The sequence below is a fragment of the Papio anubis genome, chromosome 15 (assembly GCF_008728515.1).
Source record: "Papio anubis isolate 15944 chromosome 15, Panubis1.0, whole genome shotgun sequence".
NCBI lineage: Eukaryota > Metazoa > Chordata > Mammalia > Primates > Cercopithecidae > Papio > Papio anubis.
This window is the reverse complement of record NC_044990.1, coordinates 14,711,787-14,725,840: the sequence shown is the minus strand read 5'-3', so window position 1 is coordinate 14,725,840 and position 14,054 is coordinate 14,711,787. Positions and strand designations below refer to the sequence as shown.

General features: G+C 41.6%; 1 protein-coding gene across 4 annotated transcripts in view; it reads left to right on the top strand.

Annotated features, from left to right (window-relative positions):
- The window catches only part of DCLK1 (doublecortin like kinase 1), a 353,771-nt gene that overhangs the window by 168,642 nt on the left and 171,075 nt on the right, over positions 1-14,054 (top strand). For all 4 annotated transcript variants that reach the window (XM_017951175.3, XM_009191765.4, XM_009191764.4 and 1 more), the window contains exon 4: positions 4,565-4,664. In XM_017951175.3, coding sequence (XP_017806664.1) covers positions 4,565-4,664 — 100 coding nt within the window. The remainder of the gene's footprint in view (positions 1-4,564; positions 4,665-14,054) is intronic.

Genomic DNA, 14,054 nt, shown 5'->3' with positions numbered 1-14,054 from the left:
CGTCTTAACTCATCTTGAAACAACTAATATGATAAACTGAGACACAAAGAGATTAACATCCAAGTGGAAGAGCCGGGTTCACTCAGAAGCTGGGCTCTGTTGGTAGTGCTGTGTTCTTAGGGAATAGCCTAAGCAGACATCTCCATGATGCCAAAAGAAATAGCACCCAACGGAAGACACTGCCCTTGCTCTGACTGAAGTTAGGATCTATAGAAACAGGACTCATTTCAAGATAGCTGATGGAGGTTTCCTGATTAGCTCAAGTCAATATGGTAGCAGAGTAAGGGCTGGAGTGATATCACCTGTCTCCAGCCTTTGACAAAACCACTAGAAGGTAATGTAAGTCACTCTCTGCTGAATTACTGATTCACAACAGGAATTATTTGGATCATAAGTCTGTAAACATATACGAGAAAAGAAAAGGTGATGGATAAGGACAGCCATGTTCTTAAGATCTAGCCCAGGGACTGGCAAATAATGGGCACTCAGTAAACTCGTATTGATCAATGGATAGAGATTCAGAGCAGGGATGAGTCACTTTGGATTAGAGTGGATAGAGAAGGTAGGGTTTGAATCTGCAACTGAGCTATGGGCCATAGGAGGGATTTGAACAGGCAAAGAATAAGAAAGGTTACCAGATAGAAAACAAACAAACAAACAAACAAACACATAGGTAGGAAAGAACAAGCCCTTTTTAGAGAAAAACAGGCAAAGCAGATAAATTGAAACATGTTTCAGGTTAGGACATAGTTCTTCCATCCATCCATCCATCCGTCCGTCCATCCGTCCGTCCGTCCATCCATCCATCCATCCATCCATTTATTAATCCATCCATTGTCCATCCATCCAACAAATGCTTATTTAAGCATCAGGCACCATGTCACAACTAAAAAAACCAGAAGCTTGAAAGATAGGTTGGGGTCAGATTCTGAGGCATCTGGAATGCCAGGCTCAGAAAGATGAACTTTAACTTGAGGATAGTAAGCCATGGATGGCCTTCTGAGCCATGGAGAGAGATATTGAAAATTTGCTAAGGAAGAGTAGACTGACAGAATTAAACCGGATGGATTGGACAGAAAGGAGGTAGGGCTGAGAAAATCCACTGGAGTAAAATGCCAGGGTCCACAGGCAGGAGGATGAGCCCTGGACTGACTTGGTTCTGGGAGTAAAGGAGAGGAGGGTGGGGGAAAGGAAGGCCTGGGTTGGAAAGTTACTACAGGGGCGGAATCTCTGACCATAGTGAAACCACAGAGAAGAGCAGGCTCTGAAAACATCAACTGTCCTGAGAGGTAGAGGAGCATGGAGGTGGAACAGAAAAGCTTGGAAAGGTGCTTCTCCACAGGATGGACATCTCTCTTTTCTCAAACTTGATAATTCTGCCTTTGCATCTGCCCTGTATCTAATCATCATGAATGCTTCCAACATCTGACACGTACTGAGCAGATAATTCATGGCTGAGAGGCCAATTGTCACTATCCCTTTGTAACAAGAAGCCTGTTTTTCATTCATCAGATGAATTTTTTAAAAAACTGGTAACTATACTGAATCTTTAGAACACCAGGTTTCAAAAGGAGTAACACTGCATAGATAAATAAAATCAAATTATTGTGCGAAACACTGGTTTTCAATTCCTCTACCTTTTTATAATTCCTTAATATCAGAATGTACAGTAATGCCTCAAGGAAAATTCTCAATGTACATTTGTCTAGAGAAGTGGGTTATAAATCTCCCTCTGTTATTCTTTCTTGTTAGTTGGAATACATTATAGCTACCTCTGTATCAGTGATAGAGCGTGAGTGCATGGATAATTGAAGCGCACTGAAGTGCACAGATTATCCTAAATTCATCTTTATTATAACCTTGTGTTTAAGTCTCCTTTGCTATCAACTTTTTAAGAAGACTTCTAACAAGGAGCAGTTTTATAAAGTTGAATTTGATCTACTGACCATACCTACCTTTTCCAATGGGAAGTTGTGAGCAGGGAAGTGGTTACATGATGTTGAACAGAAAGCACAGAAAACATCAGAGTTTCTGCTAGTTCAACAAATTCTCTCATTTCATTGACTGTTTGGTGAGAGGTAAATGAATGCATGCTGCTTGGCACTGAGGTGACTTGCCCCTGCCTTTTTGTGCTGGGTGATGACAGTTACTTTTCTCTAACAATCATTGCATTCCTTTTATATTCTTGGAGTCTCGGTGTTGGAAAGAACATCAAAATTTCATCACGTTTCATTTCCCGCTTGCCAAAAAAAAGAAAAACCTGCCCAAGATGGATCATTGTTTGTTCCGTTCTTTAAGTCTCAGACTTGGAGAATGGTCATCAGTAAACTGATGAAAGAGCATTGGCTAGCAACCTGCTTAAAACCTGTTGTAGTTTTGATGATAGTTATTTGTCCACATAGAAGTGACATGAAACATGAAGACACCGATGAGTAGGATGTAGTTAGCAATGAGATGTTCTCAATTGCAAATGGTGGGAGTGAGAATGTGTTTCCTTTCAAAAACAATATTTTTCATCTATCAGAGATACATCATCAGAATGTTTGATGTAGAGTAGGCCCATCATAAATGTTTGAGTGAGTAAATTAGTTGGCAATGAAATATTTATCAGCTGCAGAAGCATGGCCGCCTAGGAGCAGAGTGGGTAACTCCTTTCTTTCCTGTGTTCCCAGAGATCTTTTCACCTATGGCTGTCGGCCACTTCTAAAGGGAACTCTGAGGAACACTATCTGTCTTCATGATGCTGTGTGAGAAAAAAGTTCTGGAATCAAATAAGTTTGGGAAATACTGAATTTTTCTATCTCTTCTTTGATGTCATGATGTATATTAGAACATTAAGGGTTTTGAGAATTTGGAAACAAATATTTTCCAAATCTGTTTGGCTTTAGAACTCTCTTTTGCACAAAACGTATTAACCATCCACACTTTAGGAGATACTGCTCTTTTGGGTTCATTGTTCGCATTTGGGCGGAGATCATGACTTTTTCATTTCTGCCAGATGCTGATTGGCACATGGTAGGCGTTCAGTAAATACTTTCTGTAAATGAAATGTAAAATGAAAATGGCCACGGGGGGGAGCGTTGATTGAGATGATGCTAGAAGAAGCTATGGTGTCATGAAGGTAAAGATGAACAGGATTGGGTTGGAGTCAGAGAAAGAGGAGTGAAATGGAGGGTGGGTTCTGAATTCAAATGGTCTGCTTTTAAACCAAATAGAATATCAGAGCTTCTGACATCACTCTTGAAGCCCTTCAGTTTATCTTCCTCAGTGATTACAGCATCCCTCTTAAATCTCCTGTGTTTTTAAGCTTTCATGGGTAGACTAAACACTGACAACCATGGATAATACCTCATTCTTGTTTAATGTTGATTATCAAACTGTTATAGAAATTCAATTTTAAAAACTTCAGCCAAGTGATTATTTAGAAATGAGACATTATTTGGAAAGACAGTCTAAAGCCCACACATCATTGCATTTGGGGACTCTAAATAATGCTATGTTATCTCAACTTACTATTCTATGTCTTATAGCACATGTGATGTGTCAGAGTAGCATTCCCAGGGACCGACAAAAAAGCAGAACTCCAGAGGTGCCCACGAGCACTCCAGAGCGGCTTGTCTCTGGTCCTCAAATATCCAGGGGAAAATGCTATTACAACCTCTATTTCATACAGCTCTGAATGGGTGCCTGCAACTAGCCATCTTACGATTCGCCCAAGTGGTCAAAGGAAATTGAAAATAGTTAGAAATCAGCAGTGTTCCTAGTGTTGGCATTGCACACAATGTGAACAAAATATTACATAGCCTATCCAAAGACAGAGAGCAAGATGCTTGAAAATTATTCATTTTGATCACATTTACTTGCAAAAATGACATTTAGCTTTCCTAAAGCTCTCATTGGAGAGTAAGTCGAGTAAATATCAAAAGGTTGCCTTAAAACTTGCCTTTTGCATGACGAGAAGAAATGGGTGGCCTGAGAGTTTTAGAATTTGGCAGAGCTTGGGTGTGGGCATACACTTACCGTAATCTCTCTAACCCTAAGCAATAGCTTCATTTATTTATTATTATTTTTAAAAGAGTTTCATTTTTCTTTCAACTAGAGGTGGAATGGGTTTAAAGGAGGTGATTATGTTCCTATGATGAGAGAAATATTTTTCTTCAGTGATTATGATGGCATCAATTACTAAACATATTTGTTGTTAAAACCATATGCTGACTTGTGTTGCTATCAAAGAGGATTACATTCCGAAGAGGAAAGGGGCACTGCACCTACACTAATATGGAAACAAAGGGCTCTTACCTCAGAGCCTATTGATATATCAAGTAATAAATGTGACAGTTACGGGTTCTATTTTCCTTATCCTGTTTGCCTGCAGAACTGAAATGGAACATGTTTCTTACTAGTAACAGATGCTCGAACCCCTCTTTTGAAATTCCTCTGTAGAAGCTGCCCTGTTGATTCCATTAGGTGGGAAGGGGCTTTATGCAGATGTCTGCTCGTGGGGTTGCATTGTTGTAATTGCTGTTCTACCACCCTTGCTGAGTGCCATGCTTTTCTCTTGTAGGTGATGTGCCTTCAGGACTTTTTTGGTGATGATGACATTTTTATTGCATGTGGACCGGAGAAGTTCCGTTACCAGGATGATTTCTTGCTAGATGAAAGTGGTAAGGAAAAAAAAAGTTCAAAACCAGGGGAAATTTGAGGCAGCTTTCAAAAATGAGCTGCACCAGGCCAAGATTATGTCAACTCCAAAGCTACCAAATCAGTTTCAGATCCTCACCCAGCGTGTCTTTTCCATATCTTGAATTTCTTTGATTTTTTTTTTTAAATATGGAAAACAGATGAAATGAGAATTGGAAAAGTTAAATCATTTAGAAGAATAAGTAACTAATGGCTAATTTATAACCACTTAATAATTAAGTTGATGTTACATAGAAGATGATGGTGTGGATTTCTACATTTTTAATTTTATATTTTTTCCACAATTTTTAGCTGAGGGATTTGTCATCATAAAATCATTTATAAGATGTTTCTAGGCTCAGCTTTCAGGTAGCTTCCTTTAATTCCTAACCAGGCAAGTGGCTTGCTTTCCCTTTTTCCTTTAAATACTGTAGCATTCATGTGTCATTAGCATCTGTGAGATATCAGAAAAGAGAAGTTAGCTTCCTTCCGTTAACAAACTAAATGTGCTACTCTGTAACTGATAAAGAGGGGATGGTTGTAAAGAGGGAAAAACATGTCTTAGGAAATGAATATGAAAGGTTGTGACTTTAAGAATGATATTTTTGATACCATTAATCATCTGAGAATCTTAGCACTATCACAGGTAAGATTATTGTACCAAAGATTATTGTACCCCTTCCTTGATAATATTACTCTAATTTAATTAGGGGAGCATTGCATATTTACTGACAACTCAGATTCTGCCTAGTTGGAAATGCTTTTTGAAATGATAATAAATTATTTGCTTAGATGAATACAGAAAAACAAATCAGTGAGCTTTTGAAATAGTGGCTGAGCAACACTTGAGCACTAACAATAATGGGAAAGTGATGTGATGTAGTGGTCTCACCCCGACACTGCAGATGTGTGTTAATGCACAGCATCTATGTTACACGCATATATACATATTATCAGCTGTATGCACTTAGGAACTACAGTTCTTTGATTTAAAAATGACTTAAAGGATGGGTGTGGTGGCTCACACTTGTAATCCCAGCACTTTGGGAGGCCGAGGTGGGCAGATCACTTGAGCTCAGGAGTTTGAGACTAGCCTGGGCAACATGGCGAAACCCTGTCTCTACAAAAGTTAGCAGGGCATGGTGGTGCACACCTGCAGTCCTAGCTGCTTGGGAGACTGAGGTGGACGGATCATCTAAGCCCAGGGAGGTCAAAGGTGCAGTGAACCCTGATTGTGCCATTGTACTAGGCCTGGGTGATAGATCAAGACCCTGTCCCCCCAAAAAAATGACTTAGAGTGTGTAGGGAGGGATAAGGATTTTTAAAATTGCCCCTTTCTCATGAAAACTTCAAATGCCCATTAAGAATGTAAATAGATGTGTCATTTGAAGAGATTTATTTTGGTTCAAGGACCAAAACTGGAAGAGTGGTTTGGCATCCCTTTTTCTCTAAATAAGTTGACTCAAATACATTCCATCTTTATTTCTGATCTACGTGCCCTTTGAGGCACAGATTTTTGTAAATATATCACAAGTATAGTGTCCTCAAGGAAGGTCTCCCCCACACCACCGTTTTAAGAACAGTTTTGCCATTGTGTAGAACAGGTGAAAGTCAAGAGTCAGACAGAAGAGTTGACAGCACGGTTTTGAGAAAAATAAAGTGCCCTGACTTTCCATTTAAAGAAAATAGCTGCTTGTGATAGAATGGTTTAGGAGACCAGATGCGTTCTGAAATGAAAGCCTGTTTGTTGCTTTGATATAGAAAACAGCCTGTCAAACTCGACCTGGAATACATCTCTTTTTCAAACCAGCAAGCAGAGTTGGCCACATCTTCCAAGCTCTGGGGTCTCTATCTAGGCCCCAGATGGACTTGGGGCCCCTTCTCCCTGCTGGCTGGGCTGGGTGAGCTCACACAGCTGGGCTTCCCTTCGCAACAATCAATGGGCTCTCCACCCACGATGCCGCAGCTACTCCCGTGTACCTGCTATGATGAGCAGGTAGACTTTCTGAGAAGTACAGCAGGGAAATGCCAGAAATTCTGTAATACAGTAGGCGCACTACCCCTTTCCTCTTGCTATTTGCCCCTTAGAATTATTTCTCATTAAAAAGAATGCACACAGGCCGGGTGCGGTGGCTCACGCCTGTAAACCCAGGACTTTGGGGGGCTGAGGAGGGCGGATCACCTGAGGTTGGGAGTTCGAGACCAACCTGACCAACATGGAGAAACCCCATCTCTACTAAAAATACAAAATTAGCCAGGCATGGTGGCACATGCTTGTAATCCCAGCTACTCAGGAGGCTGGAGAATGGCTTGAGCCTGAGAGGTAGAGGTTGTGGTGAGGTGAGATCCCATCATTGCACTCCAGCCTGGGCAACAAGAGTGAAACTCTGTCTCAAATAAATAAATAAATAAATAATAAAAGAATAAAAAAGAATGCACACAGATATACAGAGATATGCACACAAGGGCTTACATGCAAACACACACACACACACACACATCCCAGGGCACCTTCTCCATCTTTTGTGGTTTGACCTTGTGAAGGACCACTTCACACTAATTAGCTGAGAACTTCACATCCCTTCCCTGGATGAATAATGTCCTAACCCTTTCTTGGTGTGAAATACATTTGCTGAGTAACGATGTCCTCCCCCATTCCAAAAGAAACACTTGGATATGGAAGGAAGGGGGCTCAAATAGAAAAACGATCTAAATTGAGATTTTACTTCCTTGGATGAACTTACCCCAAGACTAAATTCACACGTTGACAACTGCAATTTTCCTGTTGCTTGTACAGCATGTTCTAGTGCTGATGTATTAACATTTGAATCTTTTTTTAAGTGCTCCGAGCATGATTTAACCCAGCTTATCTGTACTTGCTAAATGGTATTTGCACATCGATGCTTCATTTGGCCTTTTCCGTAGTAGTTTCCTTAAAGGGTTGTCAGCAGTGGGTACAGGCCTCTTCAGAATTACTACTCTCGCCCTGTGCAGGGCTGTGCTTCATTTAAGGTGCCAAGAAGTGGGCCTTTTGCCACAAGGCAGCACTTTTATTTTAACTTTCCAGATTTACCCGGCTCCCAGTGAGTTCAGGATTTAGCAATAATACATCCCTCTAATTACTGCTAGGAAATCTCCTAAGGATGTCTCTTAAGGTCCATCCTGGGAGGAGATTTGCCATTGTAGATGAATATTTCATGGGGCCACATTGGAGCCAGATTAATATAGGAAACTGCCAGGGAGCCTCCTTCCACTCCTAAGTTTGCACTTTCGGAAAATAACACCTTCCTTGTTCTGGTTCAGAATGTAACCATTTTAGCGATATCGTCATCAATCAGTAGAATCTTAGCACCTTGGAGATGGTGGCTAGAGCACTATAGATAGAGACAAGCAGAGAGGCCAGCAGATCCTTCCCTTGTTGTCTAATTTAGAATGATGAAACAGAGGCAGGGAAAATGTCACATTGGAGACAGGAAGCTCAACATGGTTTTGCTTCTGTGTTGATGACAAATGGATGAATTTGTGATCTGTTGCCATTTAAAAGTGGTAGGGTTTTGTTGAGAAAGGATCATCACCCCGTGCTTGGGAGGGACAGTGAACTCCTTGGGGATGAGCCTGATGCTGGATGCCAATTCTTGTCCAACCCCCCAGCCTCAAAGCCAGTGCCTCGACTCTGCTTGGCTAGTTCCTTCACCCATTCACTCCACTGCCATCTGGAGCCTCATCGTGGGCAGGACTGCCGCCTGCTCGGGAGTCCAGATATCTGTCATCCTCTTTCAACTTCTCTCAGATCTTTCTGGTTTTTTATCAATCAATTCCTAAGTGCTCTTGATTCTGATGTTAATCGGCATTACCTTCAAAGTCCATTGTTTTGCTTAGATGTTGAATTAATTTCCTAGGGCTGCTGTAACAAAGTATCACAAACTGGGTGACTTAAAACAACAGAAATGTGTTGGCTCACAGTTCTGAAGACAAGAAGTCCAAAATCAAGGTACTGGCAGGGCTGTGCTCCCTCTGAAGGCTCTAGAGAAGAATCCTTCCTCATTTCTTCCAAGTTTCTGATGGCTTCCAGCAGTCCTTGACTTGTGGCAGCATCATCACTCCAATTTTCACCTCCATCTTCATGTAACCTTCTCCCCTGCATTTCAGTAGAATTTCCCTCTTCTCATAAGGACACCAGTTATTGGATTAGGAGCCACTCACACTCAGTATGACCTCATCTTAGCTTGGTAACATCTACAAAGACTCTATTTCCAAATAAGATTCATTCAAAGGTACCAGGATTCGGACTGGAACATATCTTTTTGGGGAACAAAATTCAACCTAAAAAAGACATTGGTAGAAGCTGTTCGAATTTTATTTGAACTTGGATTACAAGTAAACTAATGTTTATCATATTTTTTTGGATCTGTCCTTAGATATTTACAGTAATAGCATTATATTTGTTAGTAGAATACATCAACAACAGAGCTGTGGCTCCCCCTCATCTGACCCTTCACAGTTAGGGTTCCTCACCTCGTGGATCAGAGGAATGCTGTCAGACAGTCTGAGATTTCAGCAGTGCATTTGACAGAGCCCTTCTTGAAATCCCTTGGACTAAGATGAAAATATATAGTAAATGGTATAGGTGGTTGTATTTTTAATTGATTTATCTTCTCTGTCCAAAAGGTACTGATTTATAGGCCAATGTCCAATGTGCCGGAGGAGGTCTGTATTAGGATTGTCCCATCAGGCCCCTGAAGGAAGGGATTTGTTTGTTTGCTGAGAGTGAACAGGTTTCACGCCACAAGAATCTGCTTTGGACTTGATATGGTTTAGCATGGTTAGAAGTGTCCTTTTGAGGCCAGGCGCAGTGGCTCATGCCTGTAATCCCAGCACTTTGGGAGGCCAAGGCGGGTGGATCACGAGGTCAGGAGAATCACGAGGTCAGGAGATCAAGACCATCCTGGCTAACACAGTGAAACCCCGTCTCCACTAAAAATACAAAAAAGTAGCTGGGTGTGGTGGCACACACCTGTAGTCCCAGCTACTCGAGAGGCCGAGGCAGGAAAATCACTTGAACCTGGTAGGTGGAGGTTGCAGTGAGCCGAGATCACATCACTGCACTCCAGCCTAGGCAACAGAGCAAGACTGCAAGACTGTCTCAAAAAAAAAAAAAAAAAAAAAAGTGTCCTTTAGAGAACATTAAAGCTGTGTGGATTTGAACCATAAGGGAGGAGAGCTGATGTGGTTAAAGGTAGAATGAGGATCCGAAAGGTTCTAACAGGGTGGATTGTATCTAACAAGATAAAATTGAATTTGTGTAAACAAAAAGAAGAGCTCTAGGGTGTGAAAGAAAGAAAAATGCCAGCCTTACAAGCTGACTTAGTAGTGATGTCGTTTCCACAGCAGCACGTGTGAAATTTACTTTTACTTGACTGCAGGCTTAGTATGAGATGTTATGTGATATGGGTCATTTGTGTGTGGATTGTAGGGGTATCATATACTATACTGTAAAATGTTTTTGCCCCTCTGATTGAAGGTGGTAAATGTGAATTGAAACAAAACATTAAAATTAAAAAATGTATTTAGTATTCCTAAAACTAAGTAACTATAGAAGAAATGTAAATAAGCTTTCAGATTTTTGTATGTTTATAGTGTTTATAATTCTGAAGTCATTAAAGCTCAAAACTGCAGGAAGACTTTTGAGACACAGTGTGCGTGTGCGTGTGTGTGTGCATGTGTGTATGCCCATGCACGTGTGTGCATGTGTAGTGACCGATCTCCAGGAAATACCAGTTCTGCTTCTCCCTGCACCACACAGATGTGCCTGTAGTCCAGTGTTCTTCCTGGGTATGTGATTCTAGAATGGACATTTCCTCAGCTTCTCTTATGGATCTCCATGGTGTTGGGTATCCAAGATCTGCTTGGTAAATATTTCTAGAAATATTCTATCCTAACCATTTTCCTGGGACTCATGTCCCGAATAAGACAGAAGCTGCATCAGGCACCATTCACCAAGGGGTTCTGATTGCTTTCCCTAATTCTGGGTGATAAGAAAATAAGGCTAGAACCTATTAGGTTGGTGCAAAAGTAATCATGGCTTCTGAAAGTAATGGCAAAAAAAAAAAAAAAAATACGATTACTTTTTCACCAACCTAATAGAATAGTAGGAACAGTATTGGAATAGTGGGATTGTGTTTGGAAGACACAGTCTCATCCAGGCTCTGTGTCCTACTTTCTGTGTGGTCTCTACATCTCCAAGCCTGCTTCCTATTCCCTGAAACACTTTTTTTTTTTTTCCTGAGTTGTAATGGACCTCAAATGAGACAATAAATGTCAAAGCACATTCGAAACTGTGTTCCTTATTACCCAGTGAATGATGCTGGGGAATGACACCTAAGCTGAAATATACCTCCTAGTGGATTGCAGCTGGACTCAGCCATGTAGCTTCATTTGCGGGGCTTAATTGGAGGCAGATGACATCAAGATCTGCTTTTGGTGCTCTTTGGAACCAGAAAGCGATTACTACTGCTTTCTTCCACTCTTAACTTTTGTTGCTGTGGTGGAGGTGAGAGGGAATTAAGGCTCCTTTGAAGATACCCACTCTTCTCTGGAGGGAATCTCTGGAAGATTAAACTAAACCACATGTAGAAGAACCAATCAGACTTCTAAAAGTGGCAGTGCTCAAGAGTCCCAGCCCTTGGTAAATGCTTCCCTCTTTCCATGCCCACGTTGATTTGAGTTAAAGAGACCTGATGGCTCTGCTGCTTTGTCCTGAGGCTGGCGATGCTAGGAAACCAGAAGGTTAATGGAAACACTGGAAGATGCTCACAGTCAAGCCAAAGACCACTCCTCCTCACAAACTAGTTTTTGAGTCACTGCTAACAAAATCCATCCATTCTTTCACTCATGCAGTTATTTATTCAATAAGCTAGCTTACTATGTACCGGGCAGTGTGCTAAGCTCAAGTACCTGCAGGCAGTAACACTTAGATCAGATGTGACCCTTCAACTGACCTTTTTTTTTTTTTTTTTGAGATGGAGTCTAGCTGTGTCACCCAGGCTGGAGTGCAGTGGTGTGATCTCGGCTCACTGCAAGCTCCACCTCCCAGGTTCAAGCAATTCTCCTGCCTCAGCCTCCCAAGTAACTGGGACTGCAGGTGCACACCACCATGCCTGACTAGTTTTTATATTTTTAGTAGATACGGGGTATTGCCATGTTGGCCAGGCTGGTCCATACTGACTTTTAATATTGTTTATGTTTAAATATGTCAGAGGATCTTAGGTACTGAACTTTGACCCAGAATATTAAATATTGCATATTATTCTAGTGGCTTTTATCTCTTAGGAAAAATACTGTGGTAAAATGACTATTGATTTACAATAGACAGACAACTCTTTGTAAATCTAAATTGTAATTGGATTATAAGGCCAGTTTACATTGCATCTGTGAGTAGATTTCTTTGAGATGGATGGTACTTGTTGGTGCTAGAATATTTTATCGTTTCAATAGATGTTAACTCTAGGAATGTACAGTTTTTATTTTAAAGAAACAGTATAGGGCCAGACATGGTGGCTCATGCCTGTGATCCCAACAGTTTGGGAGCTGAGGCAGGTGGATCATTTGAGCTCAGGAGTTCAAGACCACCCTGGGCAACATGGTGAAACCCCATCTCTACAAAAAATTGGCTGGGCATGGTGGAGCAAACCTGTAGTCCCAGCTACTTGGCAGGCTGAGGTGGGAGGATCGTTTGGGCCCCAGAGGTTGAGGCTGCAGTGAGCTGAGACTGTGCCACTGCCCTCCTGCCTGGGCGAAAGAGCGAGACTCTGTCTCAGAAAACAAACAAACAAACAAAAAAACCAAACAACTGAAAACCTAACATAGCTATCTTGGTGAATAATTCTAAGTTTTTGTGGCTCTTCATTGTCTTATGAGAAAAGGATATAAAATCTGGTATGATCATTCCTGATTGCATTGATTTGTAGAATTCAGCTTGATGTCTGAAATAGAGGGTTTGGGAGCTGTTGTCTGTTTTGTGTTCTGAATACGGGGCACATTGGCTAACGTGCTTTGCTCATACAGGACACATTTGCTAATCTGCTTTGCTCTCATCAGCAAGTTCCTATTTGCCTCCAAGCAGTGGAAAGGTCGCAGGGGGTTCTGGAGACTTTCCTGACCATAGCTACCTTTTAGCTCATGCATAAATATGAAATGTCCCAGAACATAGCGATTGTTCCAATTTAATCAACAGCCAAACTATGGATACATACAGAGTACTGTACCTTGGCGACAGACTCTAACTCAAGCCCAAGCTAGTTCCTTCGCTACAAATAGATAATTTCCTACTTAGAAAATCAAGGCATTGTATAACATCTGCAATCTTTCCTTTACATTTTCTCTTCCGCTGCTCATGGGCCTTCCTTTTTATTGTATTCAGTAACAGTGACATATGAATTGTTGATGTGGAAAACCCTACAAAATATAGCATTGTGTGTGAATCCTGGACACTAAAGGTCTTGGAGGTCATCAGCTTCCCCTCCCCTTTGATGCAGAAACCCTCTCCACAGCATCCAACAGTTGTTCCTCCATCCCCAACTGGAACCCTTTGTTGATGGTGGGGTGCAAATTTAGAAGAAGGCCAATTCCACTGTCCACTAGTGCTTTTTTTTTTTTTTTTTTTGAGACAGAGTCTCACTCTGTCACCCAGGCTGGTGGAGGGCAGTGGCGCGATCTCGGCTCACTGAAACCTCTGCCTCCCGGGTTCAAGCGATTCTCCTACCTCAGCCTCCCGAGTGGCTGGGATTACAGGCATGTGCCATCATGCCCGGCTAATTTTTTGAATTTTTAGTAGAGACAGGGTTTCACCATGTTACCCAGGATGGTCTCCATCTCCTCACCTCATGATCCGCCTGCTTTGGACTCCCAAAGTGCTGGGATTATAGGTGTGAGCCACCGTGCCCGGCCTAGTGCTCATTTTTAACAAGTTATTGAGCCCAAATTAATGTCTCCCCAGCTTGCACATAGTCCTCCTAGTTGTGGTCTCCAGAGTAACAAATACCATCCACTGCCCTCATTCTAAGGGGAGCTTCCCTCCTATCCCTTCCCTCATGGTCAAAATCACTCACTGTAAACTCTTGTTTCTTTTTCTTCTAGACCAAAATGACCTATATCTTTCCTCATCTTCTCTCCTGCTTTCCTCAACTTTCCAAAAAATGAAGTCTCCTTTCTCTTCTAAAATCAATGATGGTCCCTGTCTTTGTCTTCTGTTTCTCTCTGTGACCTTGCCTTGTCAGTATTCTGTTCCTACTGTTTTGTGGATTTGTTGTTTTACCCTATCTATAGTCTCTTTTGTTTCAGCCCACAGCTAGGCCCAGGTTCCTCCTATCCTAAAA